The 27652-nt window shown below is 43.8% G+C and overlaps 2 protein-coding genes across 2 annotated transcripts; one reads left to right on the top strand and one right to left on the bottom strand.

The window, feature by feature from the left end:
- Positions 1–5: 5 nt before the first annotated feature.
- On the top strand, positions 6–16233 carry MAPK15 (mitogen-activated protein kinase 15). The gene is made up of 14 exons (XM_014945713.1): positions 6–162; positions 3165–3263; positions 3714–3743; positions 4990–5080; positions 5615–5745; positions 5905–6068; positions 6982–7121; positions 8475–8532; positions 8997–9134; positions 9369–9474; positions 10837–11125; positions 11555–11706; positions 12059–12286; positions 13533–16233. The coding sequence occupies exons 1-13, from the start codon at positions 94–96 to the stop codon at positions 12263–12265; spliced, it is 1674 nt and encodes a 557-aa protein (XP_014801199.1). The 5' UTR covers positions 6–93; the 3' UTR covers positions 12266–12286; positions 13533–16233.
- On the bottom strand, positions 16074–23484 carry LOC106890122 (protein FAM83H-like). The gene is made up of 4 exons (XM_014945711.1): positions 22573–23484; positions 21431–21595; positions 20961–21085; positions 16074–19139 (listed from the first exon to the last, which is right to left on the bottom strand). The coding sequence occupies exons 1-4, from the start codon at positions 23083–23085 to the stop codon at positions 16499–16501; spliced, it is 3444 nt and encodes a 1147-aa protein (XP_014801197.1). The 5' UTR covers positions 23086–23484; the 3' UTR covers positions 16074–16498.
- Positions 23485–27652: the final 4168 nt, after the last annotated feature.

Genomic DNA, 27652 nt, shown 5'->3' with positions numbered 1-27652 from the left:
ACCGTTTCCATAGCAGCCGCGATCAACAGCGCGGCCTGCGGTGGAGGCCGCTCTGCCGGCCGGGCCCGTCGCCCGCCGCCCCGGCTGGCCGCCATGAGCGAGCCGGAGGTGGAGGCGATCGTCGCCCAGAAGTACGAGATCAAGAGGCGGCTGGGCAAGGGGGTGAGTGCCCGGGGGAGCTCGGGGAGCGGGGCGGCGGCGTCCGGCGCTGCCTTCGGGCCCTCCCGTCCCGGTGGCGCCTGTGTCTGCGGCCTCCTGGGCCCTGCCGCAGGCCGCCGACCTGAGCCGCGCTGGGTGCTAGGGTTCCGAGAGTTTGTATGGTTGAAGAAAAACTGGACTTTGAAACTTTTGTTATGCCTAATGGAGAAAAAAAAAATCCTAGAGTGTTAACTCCCTGTGACTTCTTACAGTTCTTTCACAAATACATTTCAAAGGAAGGTGTCGTGTTGTAGCATGTGAAACTGATCTCACCCTTAAATTCCCTACCAGTTTGGGTTTTTTTTTTCCTGGAATTTAATGGAGAACTGCCACACAAAGCACTGACCTTGCATGTACACTTGGTTTACAGTAAAATGAATCAGTCTCAAAGAATATTCTGTTTGTGCCTGCCAAATTCTTTCATGCTTACTGTAACTCCATTACTTCAAGTATTATGACACATCAAGTAATTTCTTCTCCATAAAATTACATATTTTTATGTGCAAGCCATTGTTAATTTTTAAGATCTTTCTCCTCAGGCAGTCTGTAAACCCTTCCTGTTTATCTGCTTTTCTATTCTGGCAGCCCTTTGCCATTGTTTAGTTGTGTTGATACTAGTAGTTGAGTATTTTATGTGCAATTACAAGGGAGAACTTGAAAGAGGCTCAACTTCTTCATTGTCCTCGAAGACACTGTTTTGTTTTTTTCCTTTTGAATTCACACTGATCTTTCTTATGGCTATATTTCATTCTAAGTTTGTCTCTGACTTGAAGTTTGCTGTCATCTTTTTACTAGTTATCAGCTTTCTCCCTTTGACTGAATGGAGTATATTACATCTTTTAAGGTGCTAGGTTCTTTGAACAGAATGACATTATTATTTCATGTGAAATATCAAGTTGTTTGAGAGTTCTGGTTGGAGACTTTCACAAACATGACTAAAGACTTTCAGGTCTTTAAATGGCTTGGTGCCTTCAGGTCTATCATCTAGGCATCACTGACATTATTAAGACTACTAGTTGAGCTCTTAACTCAAGTAGTTCCAGTCTCCTAAACTCCTGTGTTTTCTGCCTCTTGGATGCAGAAAGTTCTGTGTGTATTGTATATGTACACAGCTGATATACTTACCTGAGCATTTAAAAGGCTGTTGGAGTCCCTGAAACAGGTGAGGACTGCCCAAAAAATAGAGCAAGGGAGATAAGCTGTTCCTGTGCAGTGAGGGTAATCAAATTGGGTTTTTTTGGTTTGGTTTTTTTTTTTTTTTTTTAATTAAAAGCTGTGTTATCTACTAAGGGAACAGGAACTTCTATCTAAGTTTTCCCTATTCTGGATTACTGTGTGATACTTGCAAATGGTGATTACTCAATCTCCCTTGTGGTACAGATCCAGTTTTCTTATTTTTAGGTCATAGATTTGATTCTTAACTTTCCACATTCTAGGAGATGTCTTACATCTGCACAATGGGATCATTTCTCACTCAGAAATGCTCAGTTAACGTTTAAACACTCATGCAAAGTAAAACAGCTGCAATATGTGATGTTGAGTGATTTTCATGCTTAAATACTCAAATAGAGACGTTGAGGCAGAATTCCCAAGAACATGCGTGGTCCTGGAGTATGCGCTCTGGTTCTTTGCTGTGCATCAGGAAGTACAAACAGCTGGAGTATAAATATCTCAGATAAGTGCTATAATACTACACTGCTGGCAATTGGGATGTCTCTTTTCTCTTTTCCCAAGTAACAAGTGATAGGATGAGAGGAAATGGCCTCAAGTTGCGCCAGGGGAGCTTAAGGATGGATATTAGGAAAAATTTCTTCCCTGAAAGGGTTGTCAAGCCTTGTCTTCCAAGGGCAGTGGTGGAGTCCCCATCCCTGGAGGGATTTAAAGATGTCTAGGCATGGTGCTAGGGGTCATGGGTTAGTGGTGGACTTGGCAGTGCTGGGTTAACAGTTGAATATGTTCTTAAAGGTCTTTTCCAACCTAAATGATTCTGTGATTCCATGATACTGTCACTACAGGCCTTGGTAACAAGTCTCTCTCCAAATTTCTTATAAGCTCCTTTTAAGCTTTAAAAGGCCAAAATAAATTCTACCTGGAGCCTTCTCTACTCCAGGCTGAACCCCCCCAACTCTCTCAGCCAGTCCTCCCAGCAGAAGGGCTCCAGCCCTCCCAGCATCTTCCTGGCCTCCTCTGGCCCCACTCCAACAGGTCCACGTCCTTCTGATGTTGGAGGCAGCACTGGGGGGGGGTTGTGTTTCCCAGAGCAGAGCAGAGGGGCAGAATCCACCCCCCCTTCGCCCTGCTGGCCACAGTGCTGGGGATGCAGCCCAGGATGCAGGGGGCTTTCTGGGCTGCCAGGGCAGTTTGCTGGCCCATGGGCAGCTTTTCCCCCTCCGACATCCCTAAGCCCTTCTCAGCAGGGCTGCTCTCCATCCCTTCATACCCACTGGGGGGGGGTTGTGTTTCCCAGAGCAGAGCAGAGGGGCAGAATCCACCCCCCCTTCGCCCTGCTGGCCACAGTGCTGGGGATGCAGCCCAGGATGCAGGGGGCTTTCTGGGCTGCCAGGGCAGTTTGCTGGCCCATGGGCAGCTTTTCCCCCTCCGACATCCCTAAGCCCTTCTCAGCAGGGCTGCTCTCCATCCCTTCATACCCAGCCTGGGCTAAGACCGGGGGTTGCCCTGACCCAGGTGCAGGACCCTGCACTCCATGAGCATGTACATCTGCTGCTGGCTGCCTTAGGGGTCAGGATACTTGGCCTTGTGGACCTTTTGTCAGGCTCAGTATAGATGTTCGTAGTCTGTAACTCAACCAAATATTGCTCATTGGTCTAATCTCTCTTTCTTCTAGGTAGCTGTGATTACCTCTTCTTTCAGTCCCTCTGTTGAATAAGTTCCACTTCCACACTGGCGGTCTGCACTGTGCTTAAGATGCCATAGTACACTGTTCACCTCTCCTTCTTTCTCCCTAGGCTTATGGCATTGTATGGAAAGCAATCGATCGCAGGACAGGAGAAATAGTGGCTGTTAAAAAGATTTTTGATGCTTTCAGGAACAGAACAGATGCTCAGGTGAGAAATCATTGTTCTAATGTGTCCTGAAAGATGTTGTGGGAGTTCATAGATATTTTCAGGATTTATGTCTCTGAAAGATGTTATTTGTTTGACAATTATGCATATAATAATACAGTGTACAGCTGTATTAGGATCAAAAAGAGCAATAAATGTCAAGCTTTGTATATCATGTTATCTACAAAATACTGTTTGATATTCCTGAGGAAAAAAAGCCTTCATATGCACGCACAATGTCACTCTCCCTTGTGGTGTTACGCTGTTGTGTCTCAGCACAGAGAGCATGCTTGTGACTCACTAGGGAGCAATGGAGTTTTTCCTACCCTGTCTACCACAGAAGGGTTTTCTCTGCTTTAGAGATTAGAATGGGTTTAACCCTCTCACTGGGAGTCCATACTCTGTTCTGTTATTCTGTCGTGATAACAAACCTTTTTATTTGTTTATTTCTAGAGAACATTTCGAGAGATTATGTTCCTGCAGGTAATGTCCCCTTTCCCTCTGATATCGTTCACATATTTTCTTCCCATTCTTTTTCAAAATGCAATGTTCAGGGTTGACAACTCTATGAATTTATTTTCTGCACCATCTTGGCAAACAGCCTTTCTGTGACTGGGCAAAAGCACCTGAATGAAATGGAAAGTTGGTCTTATTTTTCCTTTGAGAAAAGCCCTGATCTTTCACCATTTTTAGCAGTATGTCTGATCACCATATTGACTTGAACTTTCTGTCACTTCTTATTTCTTTGTGGAAATAAGTGTTTTTCTTAAATTATAAATTCCATTATTCAGAGGTGGGGCTGGGGGGTGGCAGAGATTTATGTGCCAAAACCTTTTTCCTCCATCATGTGGGAAGCAACTTGACCACTTGAAATAATCAAAGTAAAGCTAAAAGGGAAGTTCAGCATGGAATTCCTTAAGGCTGCTCTTGTTTTGATGTAACTGACTGCATGCTATACCTAATTACCTTATCAGTGGCAGTGATGTTAAAATTATCTGTCCATTCTTCCACAGACTTACCATGTAGAAACATCAATGTTTTTGAATAGTAATAATGTTGTTATAACTATGATTTTCTAAGGACACAAGCAAGGCAGAGCTCATAGGAAGAGGTGTTTCCTAAGACTGTCAAGTTTAAATAGGAAATGAACATAAATAAACAGTTCTGTTAAGAAGTTGTTAAGACTGAGAATGAAGTAAATGATCTTGACAGTATTGTCGGTCTTCACCTCCGGCTTAAGATACCTGCATTTGGGTATCTCTTTGTACGCTGACTGTTGATCTCCCATTACAGTCAGTTCAACCAAGGCAGCCTATAGAGTGTCTCAGTCAGCCCTCAAAGACACTTTCTGGTCAGTTGGGTTTTAAATTATGAATGTTGATGGCAACTTTGTTCTGTTTTCACTGCCACAATAATTATTTGCCTTCATTAGGAAATATCAAATGCATAAAGTTGACTGGATTTTATTCAAAATGTTATAAAGGAATTTTTAGAACTAATGTCTCGGACAACAGAGTGGGTTTTTTTTAGATTAATTGGCTGTTTTCATACTGTGGAGAAAGCTTAAATCTTTTTATTTATTTGTTTATTTCAGTAGAAGCACAATGAAAGAAATAGCATGTTAATATTTGTTTTAGACAATAATGCAAAATCAAACAGGCTGTTGTCCTTTTTCATGATTCACAAGCAAGACACTTGATTTTGACAGTTGAGTCTCTTACCTCTGCAGGAATTTGGAGAACATCCAAATATCATCAAGCTGCTTGATGTTATCCGAGCTCAGAATGACAAGGACATCTACCTCATCTTTGAGTCCATGGGTGAGATTAGCTTTGCATCAGCTGTTTAAATCCAGCCTCTCTTATCAGTTATCTTTGTTTTCTACTTTGATAGTAGTGTGCTGATGACTTACATGAATATTCATGTAAGTAGACGCGTAAGTGGAGCAGTACAGGCTTTATATATATACCGGTTGTGATTACATGGGAATAGCAGTGAAATTTTTAAGGGAGTAATAATTATATGAGAACTGGCTGGTTGAGATGAAAGAAAGATGGCAGCAAGCAACAATTTAGAAGTCTTGTAGAGACAGATATGGAAGAGACTGTGCGATTTTATTATATTAAAAGTATGGAATAATAGAACAGTTACTGTAGCATAAGCTGCAAGTCAAACTTATAATACAGAGAGATTTCAGTACTGTTAATAATTACAGTGTTAACTTCTGTTGAGGATGCACTTGAAAGATTACATTTTGGACAATGGTCTATTCTGGCCTTGCTTTGAGGAACTTATATTCACAACTTGGTAATCCTTAACTGATGTAAATATATTACTGACGTAATATGTTACAGAGACAGATTTACATGCTGTGATTAAGAAGGGGAATTTGCTGAAAGATATCCACAAGTGTTACATTCTCTACCAACTCCTGAAGGCAACTAAATTCATCCACTCAGGAAATGTTATTCACAGAGATCAGAAGGTATATTTCTTAGTCATAGTCTTTATCCTGCACACAAGTTTTCTCTTAAACACTAAATGGAAATGTGTGAAAAGAATGAGATTATGAAAAGAACCTTGATAATAATTTTCTGCCATTCAGAAAGTAAAAAGCTTATTAATTTTCCTTTGTTCAATTCAGCCTTCAAATATCTTGCTGGATGCAGACTGCTTTGTTAAACTTTGTGATTTTGGCCTGGCCCGTTCTCTGTGTCAGATGAATGAGGACCAAGGTAACCCTCCTCTAACAGAATACGTGGCAACACGCTGGTACCGAGCCCCTGAGATCTTACTTTCCTCTCAGAGGTAACTCCTTAATATGAGCGAAGGGATGGGATTCTCTAATTTCTTCACCACTGGGAAAGATTTTTTGTCTAAAAGTCTTAAATATTTTCATTTTAGATGTCACTAGATGCAATGTCATGTCAGCAGTCTGTTTTCTCAGTATGCATTTAAACTTCAGTTCTGCAAAAACTCATAAAAATCTCTCATTACATGTACACTTCCTTCCTGGCTTCTTAGATTGTCCATTTACATACTTTATCATCTCACCTGTTTTGTCATCTTTTCTCCCACTAGACTTATTCTTTCTCCCCTTAAATCTGCATCTTTACAAAATTTGGTTGAGTATCTTAGTCCTCTTTTCCAGATTTAAGGAGAGTTTTTTCATAGACCTTCAGAAAATATTCTGTAATAAAATGTTAAATCAGCTGCCTGTTAGTCAGGCTTAGTCCTTCTTCTGACTTAAATTTAACAAATCTTAGTGATCAGTAAAGAAAATAAATTTAAGTTAGGTGAGTATTATAAATTTGAAATATGGATGTTCTGCAAACTGTCACTTACCCATTGTTTGGTATTTACTTTGCTTAAGTAATTGTAACTACTTTCTAGATACATTATTCCATGGAAAGTCCTTTTTTTTCAAGCAGCACCTTCTGTCTTCAGCATTGGTCATATATTACCTTGTCATGGAATTTACCTTTACTCTGGGAAACCATAAAAGGAAATATATTAGACTTTTAGTAGGATAAATCTCCTTTCTGTTTTATGCTTGCCTGAATCTCATTTACTTTATAGTTAAAATCTGTGAGCATTTGGATTCAAGGAGTCACCAAGCTTGTTTTTCCAGCAAAATAAGCTAATGTAGATGATGTGACTATCAGCTACAGAAAAACGTTTGCTTAATTTAGTCCTAACTCTGTTCTGTTCTTATTTGTAGCTACACTAAAGGTGTAGACATGTGGAGCATTGGCTGTATTCTGGGAGAGCTGCTACTTGGGAAACCTCTTTTTCCTGGAACATCAACAATGAATCAAATAGAGCAGATCTTGAGGGTCATTCCTGCCCCATCCTCAGAAGGTAGGACTCTTCTACAGGGAAAGGTGTTTAGGGAAGAGATTAAAAGAGGGAAAGAATGCAGCCCAAATGGATCAGCGAAGAATTTATCTCTGGTGAGTCATTCTAACGTCTTTCCAAGGAAATTAAAGACTTAATTGTGAAATGTTAGTGTTTGAGGAAAATAAGCCCTTACTTGATTAGGTAAGAAGCAAGACCCAGGCCTTCAAAACATTTTGAGATTTATAGGAGGATAATAATTTAAAACAGAGTATCATAGTTCAGTGGGACTTGCATAGTAAAGGTAAATTGGACTTTTTGTTCTGGAAATCTAAACACAGAAGTGAAGGCTGGAGTGAATATATGTTAAATACAAAAGGGATTACTATGATGATTGTCTGCTATGAGTTCCGGTCTAACACCGAAACTCATATGCTTTATAAACTTTTACAATGTGTTGATGTGTTCTAACTGATGTAGCAAATATTTTTTAGAAAAATAACTACCTTCAGTTTACGGACATCACTGTTCTGGAGAATTCCATTCAAGCTTAAATTTCTTTTTATTTTTGGTTGCTATGAATGAAGTACAAATGGAAATGCATGTGGAAAATACCAAAACAGAAGTTAGAAGAATAGCCAGCTCTTCTAATAACAAAAAATGCTGTCCCATTCTCAGCAGTACAGTTAAAGAATGTGTTGATCATGTCATAAACAGAAGGTCTGCATGCTAAGATAAGACCACAGGACAAATGACTCATTAGCAGAAGGTCCCATATCTTCCCTGGGGACAGTGGCAGCAAGGCTGCAGCATATTGCAGGCACGATTTCCTTTTCATTTAGCCAAACAAGTGAGAAAAAACACTTGTTCCAAACACTGCTGCAAACAAGGAGAACCAGCCATGAGCAGCAACTTTGTGTAGAATTTATGGAGACCAAATAAGCAAGATTCTGAAACAAAAAAACCATTCCATTGCAACTGTTGACTCTTTGAGAGTATGACAGATACATTGAGAAAACAGCTCATTGTCACCAATCAAAAAGAACCCCAGTGGATGTGATGAGGAAATCAATAGCTGGTATCGCTTGTCCCACACAAGTGATCCTGGCCAGATCCTTTGGCCTCAGATATCTTGGTGCTTCTGTGTATGTGAGTATGAGTGCAAGTTTATCAAATCTATGATAGAAAGAATAGGAATTGAGAAAATCAGGTTAGAAAATTTATAAGTAAATATTCCATCCTTCTTACATAAGATCTCCCATTGAGTTTTATTAGGATAATTTCCTATATTAATATCAAATATTTGCTTTACTTCAGAAACTGTGTAGTGCTGGGAATCCTAATCTGGGCATTAACAGTATGTTCTCCTTATTGCAGATATTTTGGCGATGCAATCAGATTACAAGGCCTCAGTGATTAACCGCATGAGTTCCCGGTAAGCCTTGTAGTTCGTTGTGTCTCAGAAGTCAACAATGTACTGTATGGTGTTGACAAAGTACCCATGAAGTTCACCTTCCAGTGAATTTCACCAGCTGAAATGATACCTGTTCTCTGCGGATTCAGCTACCTCTAGAGAAAGGGATGTAAAGTTTAAATAAAAAAAAAAAAAAAAAAAAAAAAAGATAATACCAATGACATGATCTGGGAATAACAAAACAAAACGAGATTGGGCCTACAGTCCAAGCTATTGTTATGTGTACTTTCTCAAAATTAGAATGTTTTCCTATCCTGAGTTGTTTAGGTATCTGGTGTCATTGGTTCATGCATGGAAAGCCTGATTCTGTTCAGTCTGACATCCTTATTCCAGCTGCTTAAACACTCGCACTGTGATATTTTTTTTTCCCCCCATATATGTCTTTTGGATCCTGGGAACTTATATTATCGTTTTCTCACTTTTAGGCAGCGAATGACATTTGAGCAGATTTTTCCACCCTCTACTCCATTGCCTGCCTTGGATCTTCTGAAGAAACTTTTAGTATTCAACCCTGATAAACGACTCACGGCAGAGGAGGCTCTGCAGCATCCTTATGTGAAAAGGTGAGCATAATACCAATGTGCAGTTTTTCCTCAGATGCTATAGACCTGTTCTTGGCACGAGTTTGCTTTATAGGCATGACAGAAAAAAAAGACAAAGCTAATTCTTAATTTTCTCTAACCCTATTTCCACTAGAGGTCACAGTAGATGATTTAATAATCCTTTTAAACATCATATTATTCTGTGGTGCTGGTTTTAGTCTTAGTGAATTGCATTATATGTTATCATCTTCTTAGGTTTCACTGTCCTGCCAGGGAGCCCTCTCTGGATTATGATGTGATTCTTCCTTTAGGTGATGATATCCAGCTCTCTGTGGCAGAATATCGAAATAAGCTATATGAGGTACTTTATCTTATTCTATTTTCCAAAATCCTGATCTTCCAGGTAACCTGCCATTCTTGCAACCACTTACTGAATTCTGTCATTTTCTTCTATTTTCGTTCCCCAGGGTTTCCATACATGTTTACAGTTACATCTTGGTGTTTCTTACCAGTCAATTCCATACATAATTTTTGAGAGGTCTTTAAGTCCAGATTCCCACTGGGAAAAAGAAAAGCCTGTAAAGCATGATGTACGAAAAAGACTGTAATACATTGTGCTGGATGCAAGAGTCCAAGAGAGGTGAGGCTGCTGCCACTCCATGTCCTCAGGTCCAGCCAGTGTGAAAATGTATTCTCAGCAGGCACACGCACACAGGAAAGCATACACACTACATATATACATGTATAATATATACATGGCTGACCACATGGGTCACAAACAGGCATTTGGAGCACTCACAAACATAGACAGCACCAGCAGCCTCATCCTGCTCCCTTCTCTGGCTGAGCAAGATGACGTCCGCTCCTGAGAATAAAGACACGTACATAGGAGGTGGATCCCCCGCAGCAGCCGGTCTCAGTCTGCCCCATGGCTGACCCTTGGACCCCAGTCTCCTCAGTCCTTGGCACTTGGATGGAGAGGTCCCCAGGGCTGCAGCCCTGCTCCAGCTGCTGGTACAGACTGTACAGACTTTGCAGGTCCCTCAGCTGATGTCCACCCCCCACTTGCAGGGCTCTCTCTCCTAGAGAGACACAGGGGCTGTCACACCCAGAGATGGCCCTTGGAGACCTGTTCACTCCCTTGCTCCCTGGCCCTTGAACTGTTCACCCAGCAGTCTGTGCTGGGATCACACACTTACATGCCTGTGCTCTTTGCGGTTGCCTGCACCGTGGACACGCGGCCCTCTGACCTGAATCTGACACACCCGCATGCACACACAACAGAACAGACAGCCTCTCTTCCAGGAAAGAGAAAGAATTCAATAAGAACATGGAGCAAACTGCATTGCTCAGATGCAGGGCAGGGCCAGACGAGCACATTGACCAGCCAGCTATTTAAACACAACTGGCTGGGTTTGTACCTCTTACCCCCTGTTTCCCATGCTCGTTCCTCCCCACATCACCTAAACCCCTCTCTTTTCCTGCTTTTGGTTCCTAACCTAAACACCCCATAATAACTCCTGTGTGATCCTATTCTTTCTATCCAATGAGAATATTTTTACTATCTTCTTTCCAACCATAAATTAATTTTAAAATTACACTTGTTACCTATCTCATTAAATAAATTGCAGGTATTTGCAAGTCTTTCTCTTCATTCCTGTGTTTTGTTCCTCTGCTCTGCTGTGTAGCTGTGCTAAGTCTAATCAACTTCTCCTTTCTGTAGATGATCCTTGAAAAGAAATTAAATAGCAATTTAAAGGAGCAAGTGCAGAGGGAAAACATTCAGCTCAATCAGTCTGAATCCAGGCCGCTTCTTCCAAATTCCAGTTCTTTGACTACGCCGACCAGGAAAGGCCAGAGAGAACCAACAGCACCTCTTCTAAAAACTTCACATGTGCACGTAGGAACTACAGCTGGTGTCCAGCCAGAAGTGTCCACCCAGAGTGAAGATTTATGTCAGAGATCAAAGATCCATGTGATATACAATCCCATAACACACACTGGTGTCCAAAGTAGGTACTGCCCTCCTACCCACCACAAGGACTATTATGGGGGAAAAAGAGTGGGGAAAAAGAAATGAGGGTAATATACATGGCAAAACGAGAGGGTGAAAGTGTGGGAGGACAATGACATAAGCACAAAAAGCTGTTGAATGAATTTTGAGCGTATGACATTCTCTTTGGCCCTCTCCTGCCTCAGTCTTGACCCTATGTTCTTTTCTGTTTTCTCTTTGCTTCTCTACTGCTGTTATTTTTCTCCATGCCCTTCTGAGCTGGTTTTGTTTGCTACTACATTCTAATTTTATTCTGACTATTTTTGTTCTGTTTGTGAGATGAAGAGAGGTGGGAGGGGCTGACTCAGTTTTTATGATCTGTCCCTGCCTCAGTCAGTGTGTTCTGTGTCCTCGTGATTTTCCTTTTCTCACGTGTTTTCTTCTGCAGGTAATGCAAATTCTGGTGCTGTGCTCAGGAACTGTTCTGCGCCACCTTTTCAACAGGCCAGAATCTCCAACAACAGGAAACTGGGGAGACAAATCACATGGGCAAATGCAAACACTCGGCCACCTCCTACGAGTGTACAGAACCTTTACAATGTGAGTAGCCATCCTACCAAAAAAACCCAAACAAACCCTTAGCTTTTCATGGACCAAAACTGTATAGACACAAAATATCTTAATTTGCAACTTTGTAAAGATACTTAAATGAGAGGCAAGACATATTGCTCAGCAAATGACTAAATTAATAATTTTTTATCAGTTAAAATGACTTATGCCACATCATTCTCACCATCCTATTCTTGATCTTACAGAACAGACTATATTTTGTTTATTATTCATATAATGTTAATGATCTGTCCTACTCCTCAGCTGAAGCAAAATCTGTGTTTTGTGTTTTAGAAAGTCAATTACAGGTTACTGACTATCTTAGCTTTTCTTTCTGACACAGAATCCAAGAAATACTCAGTTTCCCAGCAAAGATGTTCATCCCTTTCTGAAGCCCAGTAAAAAGATGTTCCAGGTTACTGCAAATATGGGAACGGCTGGTGATCCAAAAGCATCAATGGGCAGTTACTCCCAGGCCTATGGAACCATATGCAAATCTGCGCTGCAGAGTCTTCCAATATCAAAGTCCTCCCAACAGCAGCAGCAGTGAATATGGGAGTGCTCTAATCAGGTGAGGTACAGCTCATCTCATCAGTCCCTGAGCCACAGTAACGGCAAGTGAGAGCACAATAAAACAGGCATTTGATGGGGAAATGCTTTATTCATTGCATGGAACAATGTACTGCTTTCCTCTGGACAAAACAACAGGGAAGAGAATCTAATCCCTTTGCCTTCGAGTCTGACCAGACAAGGGCGTAGCACTATTTGCTCCCATACCATGAGAACAATTAATACTGTCAGTTAATATTCCTCATTTGAATTATAGCACAAAACTACAGAAAACTGCAATATTCTGATACTTGAATGTATTTGGACACACAGAGACTATTCAGGGCATTTAGACATATTCAGGGACTGTGTGACCCTCATGGGGTTCAACCAGGCCAAGGGCAGGGTCCTGCCCCTGGGTGGGGGCAACCCCCGGTCCCAGCCCAGGCTGGGGGTGGAGGGATGGAGAGCAGCCCTGCTGAGAAGGGCTTGGAGAACCTGGGGGGAGAAAAGCGGGCCATGGGCCGGCAACCTGCACTGGCAGCCCAGAAAGCCCCCTGTGTCCTTCTTGTGGCCCCTTCCAGTCCCTAAAGGGGCTCCAGGAAATCTGGGGAGGGACTCTTGATCAGGGAGGGGAGCCATAGGAGGAGGGGGAAGGGTTTGATGCTGAAAGAGAGGAGATTGAGATGGGCTCTGGAGAAGAACTTCTTTGCTGTGAGGGTGGTGAGAGCCTGGCCCAGGCTGGCCAGAGAAGCTGTGGCTGCCCCATCCCTGGAGGGGTTCAAGGCCAGGTTGGAGGGGGCTTGGAGCAACCTGCTCTGGTGGGAGGTGTCCCTGCCCAGGGCAGGGGGTGGCACTGGATGATCCCACCCATTCTATGGTGGTTTAGCAGCTTCAGGTGCATTGCCTAATGTGGATTTTAATTGTTTTTTTTAGCAGAACAGGTAACTAACTGTTCTCTGAAGACTAAACTCTTGACAGATAGTCTTAAAGCCTTTAATTTTGTTTTCCAGTAATTTCTATGGCTCTTCTGGGGTAAATGAACATAATCAGTGGTGACTTATTTTCATTAAAGTCAAGTAGAAAAGCATTTTAAGTATAGGTGGGTTCTGCTACAATATTTAGTAGCTAACCTACTGTGTAATATTGTAATAATAAATATTTCATTTCTTTTTCTTTCAATCAATGTCTGCTGTGTGTGAAAGGGGGAAAAATACAGGGGTATCTTGTTCAATTAATAATATGGTAAATTATTTTTTTCCTTTCAGAAAGCAATTTTCCAAGAGAAACATCATGAAGATGTTATCAGGCAACAGTGGGACTATAGAAAACTTTAAAACTATATTCCTGTTTTAATGCTGATTTTTGATACATTCTCCTCATTAACTTGAAGTTCTTATTCTCGGTCCCTAAAATTTTACTTCACCTGTGATAAAAGATTGTTATTCCAGAACATTGGGACTACAGTTACAGAGGGGATTCACACACTAAATTCCTACATATGAGTACTGCTGCCATTGATAGGATGTCCCTTTTCTCTTTTAGTATCTAAACACCAGAGTCCAGTCAAGTAAAAAAAAATAGTATGTTCACTTGTGGTACCAGGTGTCATCACTTCAGTCTGTAATACCAGGGAGCTGGGAATGCATCTGACAGGGAAGCCCTGGTTTATTCTGGGTTATCCATAAAATAGGCATTTTCTGTCTGTCTCAGGGACAGGTAGGTATCGGAAATGGCAGCGACAGGGTCAATATATGATGTCGGCAACGCTCTGAGCCCCACGTTGGCTCTTGTGAGTCCGAGACACCAGTTCTCATGCTTGGAAAAGGCCACCTCTGCTAAATTGAGGGTTGTGGCGTCCACCAACAGTCTCGCACCTTGCAATTTGACAATACAACGCAGCATCCAAGATCTGCAAACCGAGTCTCAGACTGAGACGTGATGGGCTGTAACACTAACTTTTTATTCTTAAAATGGCTTTTGCTGTTACCAGGCGAATTAGTTAGCAATATCTGTATACACCTACAACATCACTAGAAGAGATGAGTCATTCTAATTATGGTCAGGAACATCCTTTTACACTGAGCCCACTAGGCCGAGCAAGAGAAAATTATAAAAATCTAAACAAATACAGCAAAAATCTAAAATGTTAATGTAATCTGTGACTATAGAAATAATTAGATTTCTAACCTGTCTGTTACAGACCAATGCTGGAGCAGGCAGGTTTGGGAAGGGTGGGGGAAGTATAGAATGATGTGAGTAAGAATTAAACAAAACAGGGCTGGCATATATACAATGGGATATATGTCTATACAGCCCATCTTACTCTAGAGTAAAATAATCTCTAGATCATCTAGTGGGGGACAACCGTATTGATCATTACAGTTCATTTTGGGACCCACCAATAACTGAATCTGTTTCATTACTAAGAGCAGACAAAATGTACATCATTCATTTATGAATTTGTACATATGTATCTGAAATGGAGAACATTTATTACAATATGGAATAAGCATAAGAAATCTGTTTCAGCTTTTTTTTCCAAATTTGGCTGCTTCTTCCCTCCTTTTTTTTTTTTTCTTCTTTTTTCCTCTCAACTTTATTTCTAGATTTACCTTCTTATTTCTTGATTCTTGCAGATTTTTAAAACCATCTGTATTATTATGGAAATTAGCTTAATTTTTTTTCAGATCAGACAATGTATCTTTCTGCACATTCATTTCCCGAGGTTTTCAGTGAACAGTAAAATAACCATTAATTGTTACAGATACGTAAATTACATAAAGCCTGCTAAGTTCTATAAAGCCTGCTTCCATGGGAGCTGGCATCCTAAAAAAAAAAAAAAAGCAGAAGTTCTAAAGACCCTGCTAAAGTTACCTTCAGGCGCTGACACAAGCTTCTTGCCTCCATCTGTCCACCAGTACCTGGACTGCGTTGCTGAGCTTGCAGCTGGTGTCACGAGGGGGTAACCATGAAACCCAGGCTAATGGGAATGAGAAATTGAGAAGCCTGGTTCCACGTGAGAGCATCCTTCCCCGGCATGTTATTAGACTACAGCATAAAGATCAGGAAAAGAACAAAAATCCCCATTTGGCAGTCCTCCTGGATGCCAAGCAGAGAGATTCCAGACAGCAGTAACTAAATATTATGTACAGCGTCCTCTTGATAGCCTCTGCCTCCTGTTCTGCCAGACGCTGGAACACAACAGCCTGGACCCACCAGCTGATCTGTGCTGTTGTGTAGCTGCACGGCTGAGCTTGATACCAACCCACTATGGGGAAGTTACATGAGATAAAACACTTCTGAGCCTGACATTTCCAGCAGCCATGTACCTTCCCCTGGGAGTCCCTTCTTCACAGGGAAAGATGTGCCAGCAAAAGAAGGCCCTCTCCTCCCTGCAATCACTTAATGAACTGGTGTTTCACTGTCAAGGAGGTTACTACTTGGCCAACTCAGAATTTTGGATGCTTAATCAAGCTCCCAACAAAAGGAGTCCTAAAAAACAGGTCTTTCTCCATTAATAGCAGGTCCATTTCCTTTTCTGTGGCCTTTCAGCTGCATTTTTCAGCTCACTCCCTAAAGCAATACTTGCATTATAGAAAAGGAAGCAAACCAGTAAGTAACAAAACAGAAGCAATAGGCTTAGAAAATGGTAAAGATGAAACCTGAGAGGGTAATGATAGACAAGGCCATTACCATAGATAAGGGCAAAAAGTTGTTCACAATGTTTTTTCCTCCTGTAAACCTTCAAAAAGGTGCCTCCTGTACTGGATTCGTTATTAGATACAAAGAAAAGATATCTGTACCTGAGAAACATTTATTTTTTAAACACTGTTTCCAGTTAATGTGCATACATGTGTGTCTGAGTGTGTTTTTCTTTCCTGAATTCAGTAATGAATTTTGTATTTTTAATGTTTTCCTTCTGAAAGTGGAATTGTTTTGTCAGCTGAAAACATGCCCTAAGCGTAACATAAAGAGACTCTTACTTTATTTCTTTGTTTTAAGCATCTTGGCAATTTAATAACTTTATTTGAAACATAATTGTGATAAGGTTGCCTGGTACCACTTGACTTTAGTGGGCAAATTGTGCTGTAGGAGTCTAACGCTGAACATACTTCCACTCACTAACCAGGAAGAGTATTGCCTACAGTGCTTACAGCCATCATAAACAAGGTACCTCCTCATTCCCCTTTGCCAATGAGTGATTATATGGAATTAAATAGTATTTCGGTGATCATTTTTTGGTCTTGAAGGTCCCCAGGATTTTGGGCATGAATTTTCCCATCTTCTTGTCCTTGGCATCTGTGTCATACTCCTCTTCGCTTGGACTTGTATGCTCATCCTTTTTGCAGAAGACCTCAAATCTACTGTAGACTCGCTTCTCCTTCCGCATATTCTCCATTTTTTTCAGAAGAGTATCTCTATCCTCTGATGGTTGCCGCTGAAGGTTTCGTTTCTGGCTCCCAAAACTCTCTGACCTGTGGATGTTACAGCTTTTCTCCTTCTCACCTTTCCTTTCCAAGCTCGTAGTTGATTTAGAAAGATCTGGATTACTAGTGGATGGCAGCTGTTTGGCCAGTTCAGCTCTGTTCTTCTGACTGTTTGCAGAGATCTGTTCCAAAATCACTTTGGTATCATCTCGGAGGTTGCTGCTGTAGAGGATGTTAGCAGTGGATGAAGGAAATCTCCCCTGTGTTGGCTGGCTGCTTTTGGGAGGAAGTGGTGTTGTAATTTTATGGGTTTTTTCTTCCTCCATCATTTCCTGACAGTCCCCTAGAGAGGATCGTTTGAGAACCACAGCCTGCTTATCAGATTTTCCACTCTCAGAAGTGGCCTCCTCCTCCAATTTCTTTTCGCCTTTCGGGTTCAAAAACTGCTTCAGCCGCAGTGACCCTTTTCTTAAAAACTCCATTGGATTTTGTTCTTGTTTTGAACAGTCTTCCTCAGATTTATTGATAGAGCTGTCAGATCCTTGACTTCTAGATAAATTTTCAAGAACTGATGTGGTACTTGTCCTAATCTGTGGCTTCTTCATTTCTGTATTGACCAATTTTTGAGTGTCTTCTTTGAATGTCACCCTTTCCTTCTTCTCTGGAAGAGTCAATTTCTGAGTGTCTCCTACAAATATAAGACTCTCCTTCTCTGGAAGAGCAGGTTTACTCTCTATGGGGTAAAACCGAGATGATAATTTGTCCACTTTAGTGCTGATATGTGAAAGGGGATCTTTACTCAATGTGTCGAGAAGCTGGGGGGTTGATGAGGACATTCCGAATGCTCTGTCAGCCTCTCCGTGCATTTTGTATGTACTGCAGGAGTCTTTGGAGTCCAGTACCCTACTCTCCAGGATCTTATATTGCACGGATTTGGTACATTTCTTCTCGGTGTTCTGTGATTCTTCCTGTAGGTAACTGGAAACAGCTTTGGTGTGAGTGACTGTAGCTCGCTCTGTGTCTTTGCCCACAGCTTTGTACTTCTCTAACAGTTCTGCCACTTTTGATGAGGTGGCTGTCTTTATAGTTTCACTGTCCTTTGTTAACTCACTGGACATTTGCTCTTTTTGGATCATCTGAACCTTCTCTATTGTGGTGTTGGGCTGATCTAACTTGGCAGCACTGAAAATCAGAGAGGACCTGAGTCTCGAGCTCCTCTGGATCAAAGGATTTATTCTGGACCTAAAGGCATCTTGTTTCATTATAGGGGTTTCTTCACCTACTCTATCAGGATCTGCAAATTCTTTGGCACTTTCGATTCCCAGAGGCTTAAAAGACAAAGGGGATTTGAAGGCTGGGATGAGATCGGTGGGCTGCTTTGTGAGGGTGTCACCAAGAACATCATTATATGCCTCTGATTCCATAGGCATTGGGAGACCTTCTTCTGGTTCGGACTGGTAGGCACTAAGATATGAAGAAATCCTCCAGTTACGTAAACCTGTTCTGTTTTCCTGTGTATTCTTGTCTTCATCTTGGTCCTCATCTTTGTCTTGTAAGAACAGGCGTTGTTCCAGGCTTTGTTTCTGGGTAGGAGAAGTCTGGCAAATAAATTTCTGTCCTATATTCTGCCTCCTTAACATCATTCCCATTGGGCCATTGCCTGCGGGATTCAGCTGATCAGAGCCATGTCTCACTTCCCGGGAAGAATTTGAGGGTACGTAATCCAGCCTCAGGGGGAAACCCTCCTGTGGAAAATTGGATTCGAGTTCAGGGTATCGGGGTCCCTCTCCGTAGTCTTCCAGTTCGTTGAATCCTGGCCTGCCACCCCGGATTCTGTCAAAGAGTCCCTGAGGTCTGCCAGGAAGATGGGGATGTTCAAACTGGTACTGGTAGAACTGATCCTTCTGAAAGTGACTAGACTGGATTTTAAATTCATCCATATTGTTCATGAACATCTGCCGGGCATACTGTTTAGAAGAAGCAAAATTTTCAAACGTTCCTTCTGCAAAACTGTGTCTCTTAAAAGCATCCAACTCCAACTGCTTGGAACGGAGAAAACCCCTGACAGGATCCATCTGAGAATTCTCCATTTCTACCTTTTTATACATCCGCATGGCCGACCCCTCCACGGTGTGGCGCAGCATGTCGTCCCGCCTGAAATTTGACAGGAAATATCTGTCGGGATCAACTCTGTCCATGAAGGAGGGGAAAAGACTGTCATCCCTCTGGAACATCAGGGGGGCTTTTTTTGGAAAGAAGGGCATGTTACTGCCAAAGGGAGCCATGGCAAATGCGTTCTCTGCCTTTGCCAAGACATTGGCTGGAGGAACAAGGGGTTCTGACTGTGCAAACAGAATTCGGAATTCTTCGTCGAAGCTGGCCACCAGCTCGCCCTGGAAGATGTGTGCGATGCTTCTGTGAATCTTCTCAAAAGACCACATAAAGCTACAAAGAGAAGCAGAAGTGATTAGCATATTAGCATCAAGTAACTCAATTGTACTTTGTACTGTGTATTAAACCATTGCTTGCCTGAAGAAAATTCTTCCAATACTATTTACTCCTCTGGCAGCCCTTCATTACACACTGTTGTTCCCAAGCCTCACAGTTACGAACTGATTTGGCATCACATCTTTGCAGAGGATTTCACAAGGTAATGAATGACTTCTGTTCTAAAAAAGCCAGTCAGTAGTAACAGCAGCAAGAGAGTGAGCTGGTGGTAATCCTTACATGAAGTAGATGTTCCTGCAATTACTTTGGGTTGTAACTGTTTTTTATAGCTAAAATGTTGTGCCCATGTTTAGATCAGCTCCAGAACTACAGCGAGTCAGCCTCACCTTGGCCTGAGGGAAAGCTGTGGAGCAAATCTTCCTAGAAACCCTTTCCAGGCACAGGAACAACAGAAATACAACTGGAATCAGAAGCAGGGATTTACCAAGGGCAAACCAGGCCTCCAGCCTCATGGTCTTCTACAAGGAGAAGGCTGGCTGTGTGGACAAGGGGGCAACAGGTGAGGTTTTTCTTGTCATTAGCAAGGGCTTCCACAGGGCCTTTCTGTAAGTATCTTTGTAGGTGAATGGGACCACTCCGGGCTGAAGAAGCGTCCCACACAGCGAAGGGGAAACAGGTTGGTAGTGAGTGATTTGAAGTCTGAGGGGTGGACAGTTGTAAGTGGTGTTCCTCAAGGGTCAGGGCTTGGGGAAATAGTCTTTCACGCTGTTGTTAATGACCTGAACAACAGGGCAGTGTGCACCCCCGGCAAGCTGGCAGAGGGCACCAGAAAGGTGGGATGGCGCAACTGAAGTGCCAGTCACGGGGACCTCAACAGGCCGGGGAAATGTGCTCAGGAGATTCAGCAAAGGCAAACACAGAATCTTGCACCTGAGAAGGAACAGCCCCATCCACTGGTACAGGGCTGAGGATGAGTATCTAGAAGGCAGCTTGGCTGGAAGAGACTTGGAGGTTCTGGCAGGCAATGGGATGGACACAGACAGCAGCACCTTTGCAGTGGCGGTGGCTCAACACAGGCAGGGACACAGCAGTCAAAGTGCAGTCAAGAGGTGAATGGAAGCGATGATTTGCCCCCTCGTCAGCACTTGTGACACTGCAGCGGGAGCAGCGAGTCCGCTTTTCACAGAACCATGGAACAGGTGAGGTTGGAAGGGACTTCTTGCAGTCATCTGGCCCAACCACACCCGCCCACCCCGGCTCGAGCAGGGCCACCCACAGCCAGTTGGCCCGGACCACGTGCAGATGGTTTGCGAATATCTCTGAGAAGGGAAACTCTGCACGGTCCCCAGACAACCTATTCCAGTGCTCTGTCACCTACACAGTGAAGAAGTGTTTCCTCATCTTCAAAGGGAACCTCCCGTGTTTCAGTTTATGCACATTGTTTCTGGTCCCACCTGTAAGTTTCCTCACATTTCCCCTTGCAATTCCCTCATAAGGACCCAGCATCTGTTTGGGGCTCAGCTGCCTGCTGGGGTTAACCCACACCACCTTATAATCGCTGTACGTTCTTTACAGCTCATTTACACACTCAGTGTGGTGGGAGCTTGGCTTGGTGTCTGGGCCTGATGACGTTTTAATCGGAGTATCTACCTCAGTTGCAAAATGGTGTATTTTTCCTTAAAAAATGCTGCTTGGTATCCTTCAGTGAGAAAACTCGTGTCACTGATGTTCATTTGGAAGTGCCAAAGCACTGCTTTACCAATTAACCAGCTTCCTCCTCACGGAAAGCAGGACACGGAACATTGCAGGGCGTCTCACCTGTAGTTGCCACTGAGCACCACCATGCAGTCCACCAAGAGGAACTTCTCTTTCACGTGGCCTTTGAAGGACATCCCTGTGCGGCAGTAGTAGGTTGGGCCAGAAACTGTCCTCACCCTCAGGAACTGCAAACCAGACAAGGCACTGACTCAGTCGGTAGCGGTTACTTCCCTCCTCTCTGCCCCTCCTTCCTCCCCCGGCTCTTCTGACTTCCATCCTGGCACCATTATACTTCAGCTCCGGGCATTCTGCCCGCCTACACACTGATAGATAAACCCCTTTATTGGCATGTCCTCAGCCTTCAGCCCTGTGTTGCTGTGCCAGCTCTCCCAGCTTTCTCCATGCTCACCTTTCACCAGGCCCATTTCCCCCTTTCTCAGGATTTTACTGTCATAACAGCCCCCTGTGTCCTTGGACGTGTCCCCCTTGGGATGTGAATTAGCGGCAGGGCAAGTCTTTGGTTTGCTCACCTCCACATAGTTCAGATTGACTCTGCATTTAGCAGCTGTGTCAAGGAAAAGCTGAGAGTCCATCTCATCCAGCAAGATGTAGACGGGCACCCTGCGAGCAGCAGCGTCCAACACCTCAAACAGCAGATCCACGTCAGTGAAAGTGTCCATCACTATGGCCACCACCTGGGGACAGAACGCAAGAAACACATCAGCGACCAGAGCCTGACTGATCACCTTCGCCAGCACCTCATGTTCCAAAGCTGCACTGTCTCCGTTTCAACTTCCTTTTTAAGCGGGAACCTTCCCTTTTAAAGATTCCTTTAAACACTGGGGGCCCCGGGGCTGGAAGCAGAATTGCTTTCTAAGGTGCATCTTCTGCTCAACGGTGAGAGGCGAGGGAAAAACTTCACTGCCACTGAGCTGCCCCTCACCCACTAATCCAAAATGGAAGCAGGTATGGTTTTGCTCTTGTAGCCACATGGGAAGGTTGTACTGAGCTGCTGGGCTCACCCCCTCAAAAGCCCGTGCCCTTTTTAGAGAACTCCCTGGCCAGCGCTCAGTCAGCCACTGTGTGGCTGCACCTGCACGCTGATAATATGGGCAGCAGCTTCAAAGCTCTATCTCCCTGTCATGGAGACTCTTACGTGATCAGTGAGTATAAATACCTGATGGAAGGGTGTAAGAAAGATGGAGCCAAATTCTTCTCAGTGGTACCCAGTGAGAGGACAAGACACAAACTGAAATATGGGAAATTCCAGTTAAACATAAGAAAACCTCTTCTACTGTGAGGGTGGCTGAACACTGGGACAGGCTGCCCAGAAGGGCTGTGGAGTCTCCATCTGTGGAGATAGTCAAGGACATGTCCTGAGTAACCTTCTCTAATCTACCCTGCTTGGAGCAGGGGGGGTGGATAAGACCAGAGGCCCCTTTCAAGCCCAGCTATTCTGTGATTCTGTGAACTCTTGGTAGATCTCAGCACTTTTCCAGGAGACTGGAAGATAGCTTTGGTGCAGAAAACAGTAGTTCTAGAATCATCCTTCTCTCTGTCGGGTCCTGGGAGCAAAGTTAAGGGAATTAGCAGAGGACCTGCAGCATTCTGATCCATCTTTCACACACACATGATTTCCTCTCTGCTCTGGGTGGGCTTGTCGTTGTCTCACCTGCTGGGCAGACCGGATCATTCTGCGAGCCTCCTCCTTGATGCTGGGATTGTCCGGGGGTGGGGGCTGCACAAGGGTCGTCACCTCTGTTCCCCTGAACGCAAAGACCATTGGCCAGCCCAGGTCAAGCTCAGGAACAGCAAGGTCTGAGTTCATGGGCCAGTAAGTCCCAGAGGATCCATCCATGTCATTGTCACCTGCGGTGTCTGTGCTGCCCTCCTGATTGGCGTACTGGGGCTTCTGGAGATTCTGGATGATGTGATCCACCTCTGAGTTGCAGAGAAAATCAGGGGCAGCTTCCTCTGCCAAGAAGCGTTGGTAACTGTCTTTGCCCTCTTCAGTGAGCACGTCCAGCGCCAAGCGGTAATACTCCTTGTAATGGGGGGGGAGATAGTTGGGGTCGAGGGGATTGTCCCCCTGAGAGGAGCTTTGAGATCGACGAGCCATGAGGGGAGGGAGAGCTGTAAGAAAAGAATAACCCACAATGAGAGCAATTTCACTCCAGTGACACATCCATCCTCACCAACGGCGAGAGCTGGGGGTTCACAGCGGCAAGATCAAAAGGAAAGAAATTCCAAGTACAGGGGGTAATGTTGGAGAAAGCTCATTCTGAATGGAGAGGCAGCCTTAAATTAGGCAAAGGCAGTAATCAGTTAAAGCACTACTTTAACACAGTTAAATGTTTTGGGGCAAAATAAGGAACAAATGAAACTGGGCAGCACTGAGATGGACAAGGATGGTGCATCTAACAGAACACCCAACTTTCTTTTTCAGCCTGTGGATTACTAAGCTTAATTTGTCTTCTGTTTTAAAGTTACCTTTCCCGCCCCCCTATTGAAGAACAATGCTACTGGTTATTGTCTGGACTCCATTAAAACTCATTTCCAAATGCAACAAAAATTATTTACTGTGTGTAACATGGCACTGAACAAAAAAATCTTATGCATGTGTACAAATGCACCCCCTGAATCCTCATAAAGTCCTCAGTGCATGAAGAGAAGGTGGGTGTGGGTGGATGCAGGCAGGGATAAGGGTGTCTTGCTGTTGTAATGTGGTCAGAAGTCAGACAAGTCTTCATGAGATCCATGAAGCAGTAAAAAAGAAGGGCCATGATTGCATCTACAGTCTCTTAATGGGGGGAAACATCTGAGCTGAAGGGGCTCATATTCAATATTTGACAATTGTTTGTAGGGAACCGATTATTTCAGACTGAGGCAAATTTGATTTTAACCAATTTTTGGAAGAAAAGCTTGTCATGCCACAAATGCAACTCTATAAACAACACCCTACTGATCCGCAAAGAGCTCCAAAGCACTTTGGCTTGTGACCCTCAGTTAATGTCAAAGCTGGGACGTGCTTTTCCTGGAGCCCTGTCTCTGACGGGACAACTGAGGCTTCCCCAAAATCAAACAAAGCTGATGGCTGTCCCGGGCCACTTGCAAAGTTCCGTTAATGGGAAATGTGAGTGGTGAAAGTGAAGTACGGAGGGTGAAAGTGGCTGCTGTCATCATTGCCATCCGGCACCTCTGCTCCCAGCGTGGAAGGGATTGCCACAGATGTGGGAATCAGAAAAAAAACGTGTGGCCCAAACTCTCATTCGTTGATCGCTGTAAATATAAAGCTTGGATGGTTTCAAGGTAAAGCCTGAGGGGACTTTCTGATGAGACTGCCTGCATGGCACAGATAGAACTCTGTTACTCCTGCCTCAAGCTGCAACTCCTCGCAGAGCTGTACAATACAACAGGAAAAAATACAGTCTTACTATAAGGACAGCAACTGAATGTAACAGGTCTCTGTGCAAAGTATTCCAACAGATAATCGTCTTTATAGTCTGCACATGTAGTCCTATTTCTAGTTGTACGGGTCTAGATTTACCTTCCCACTCTAATCCTATCTTTTTTCTCTTAAAAGAAAAAGCAGTCCACTACATACCTCCATTCCAGTGTGCTCAAGTCACCTACGCGCCTGCTCTTAACTATTTTAGCAGTGTCTTTAGCCTTTCATCTTAAGGAAATGCTCCCGGAGTTCCATTCATTCTTGAGAGCAACACGTTCAACAAACTGGGATACAATTCTGAAGGGGCTGAACAGTTGTGCAGACAGCAAACTGCCCGTAACGCTGGCCTGCTCAGAACACTCATAATAAAATACAAAATTGTTTCACCACTACTTTATCAGCACTATATTCCCACTTCTATTTTGACTGTATCATAAGGTTCTTCTGCTTTTTCTTCTTTTTTTGTTTTGGCAGTTGGCGCTTTCAATACTGTTATAAATCCAGAAAGAGAAGACGGACCTTGAAAGGAAAAGGGTCAGCTAATGCTAAGCATTATTAGGTAAGGAAGAGAGAAAATAACACCACACACTAATTCAGAGGGAACTCACAACCCGAGTGTGTTGTGAATATGAAAGTCTCGTGCCTCACACCTTGAGAAGGGCTTTTATAAATCTGAACTCTCTTCTCTTTAGCCCAGAGAAGACATTTGCAAAATACAACCAGGGACCAGGTGTCCATTTTCTCCTCCAATACAAGAAATAAAAGGGCATAAAATTAAACTGTCAGGTAGAGGGTTCAGATTGAACACTTTTTCTCAATTGCTCTTCTCTGCCAAACTCCTTCCCGCAGGATGTTTTGGGATGGTTAGAGAGAAAGTGTGAATGAACAGGACGGGCACAGAGTCCTTTGTGGGGACACTTCCACCCCCCCGAAACTGCTGGTGGGAAGGTCTGGGGAGAGACACGGGGGAGGCTGCGGGGGGTGGAAAAAGCAGGAAAAATAGCACCAGTGAAGAAATGATCCAAAAGCAAAATGAGCCTCGTGGTTTTCTCTAAGCCACCGGCCAGAGGGGGCGAACGGACGCGGCGCCCGGGGGCGGCCGGGCACAGCGACCGCGGGGGGCCGGTATCGGGGGGTCCCCGGGCTGTGGGGGACCCTCGGTGCCGACAAGGAGACCCCGCGCTGGGCGGCGCGGCTCCGCCGGAACCCGGACGGCAACGGCGGGCGCTGCCGCTGCTCGCCCCGGCCCGGCCGCGGCTCAGGCCGTGCTGCGGAGCCCCGGGGGACCCGCGGCGGGACGAGCGCCGGGGCGGCCGTGGCCCCCGTTTCACCTGTACCGGCACCGCGGATCGCGCCGGGCACGGACAGAGCTCCGGGTGACAAACCCGCACCGCCACCCTCCTGGCCCACGAGGAGCGCAGGAAGGAGGGAGATGGTGCCTCTGAGTCCAGCCGTCTCCTTCTCAGGAGCTCCTGCTGGGAAAGCCCCATAAACCCCGCGTGGAGAGACCCGCCTGGCCCAGGCAAGGTCCGAGTCATTAACCCCCATCATCAACTTCGGCGGGGGGGCGGGGGGGGAAATTTTACTTCACCTGTGATAAAAGATTGTTATTCCAGAACATTGGGACTACAGTTACAGAGGGGATTCACACACTAAATTCCTACATATGAGTACTGCTGCCATTGATAGGATGTCCCTTTTCTCTTTTAGTATCTAAACACCAGAGTCCAGTCAAGTAAAAAAAAATAGTATGTTCACTTGTGGTACCAGGTGTCATCACTTCAGTCTGTAATACCAGGGAGCTGGGAATGCATCTGACAGGGAAGCCCTGGTTTATTCTGGGTTATCCATAAAATAGGCATTTTCTGTCTGTCTCAGGGACAGGTAGGTATCGGAAATGGCAGCGACAGGGTCAATATATGATGTCGGCAACGCTCTGAGCCCCACGTTGGCTCTTGTGAGTCCGAGACACCAGTTCTCATGCTTGGAAAAGGCCACCTCTGCTAAATTGAGGGTTGTGGCGTCCACCAACAGTCTCGCACCTTGCAATTTGACAATACAACGCAGCATCCAAGATCTGCAAACCGAGTCTCAGACTGAGACGTGATGGGCTGTAACACTAACTTTTTATTCTTAAAATGGCTTTTGCTGTTACCAGTCGAATTAGTTAGCAATATCTGTATACACCTACAACATCACTAGAAGAGATGAGTCATTCTAATTATGGTCAGGAACATCCTTTTACACTGAGCCCACTAGGCCGAGCAAGAGAAAATTATAAAAATCTAAACAAATACAGCAAAAATCTAAAATGTTAATGTAATCTGTGACTATAGAAATAATTAGATTTCTAACCTGTCTGTTACAGACCAATGCTGGAGCAGGCAGGTTTGGGAAGGGTGGGGGAAGTATAGAATGATGTGAGTAAGAATTAAACAAAACAGGGCTGGCATATATACAATGGGATATATGTCTATACAGCCCATCTTACTCTAGAGTAAAATAATCTCTAGATCATCTAGTGGGGGACAACCGTATTGATCATTACAGTTCATTTTGGGACCCACCAATAACTGAATCTGTTTCATTACTAAGAGCAGACAAAATGTACATCATTCATTTATGAATTTGTACATATGTATCTGAAATGGAGAACATTTATTACAATATGGAATAAGCATAAGAAATCTGTTTCAGCTTTTTTTTCCAAATTTGGCTGCTTCTTCCCTCCTTTTTTTTTTTTTCTTCTTTTTTCCTCTCAACTTTATTTCTAGATTTACCTTCTTATTTCTTGATTCTTGCAGATTTTTAAAACCATCTGTATTATTATGGAAATTAGCTTAATTTTTTTTCAGATCAGACAATGTATCTTTCTGCACATTCATTTCCCGAGGTTTTCAGTGAACAGTAAAATAACCATTAATTGTTACAGATACGTAAATTACATAAAGCCTGCTAAGTTCTATAAAGCCTGCTTCCATGGGAGCTGGCATCCTAAAAAAAAAAAAAAAGCAGAAGTTCTAAAGACCCTGCTAAAGTTACCTTCAGGCGCTGACACAAGCCTCTTGCCTCCATCTGTCCACCAGTACCTGGACTGCGTTGCTGAGCTTGCAGCTGGTGTCACGAGGGGGTAACCATGAAACCCAGGCTAATGGGAATGAGAAATTGAGAAGCCTGGTTCCACGTGAGAGCATCCTTCCCCGGCATGTTATTAGACTACAGCATAAAGATCAGGAAAAGAACAAAAATCCCCATTTGGCAGTCCTCCTGGATGCCAAGCAGAGAGATTCCAGACAGCAGTAAC

The sequence above is a fragment of the Calidris pugnax genome, unplaced genomic scaffold, assembly GCF_001431845.1.
Source record: "Calidris pugnax isolate Ruff unplaced genomic scaffold, ASM143184v1 scaffold160, whole genome shotgun sequence".
Classification (NCBI taxonomy): Eukaryota; Metazoa; Chordata; class Aves; order Charadriiformes; family Scolopacidae; genus Calidris; species Calidris pugnax.
The sequence above is the reverse complement of the archived record's forward strand: the minus strand, read 5'-3'. Positions and strand labels throughout refer to the sequence as shown.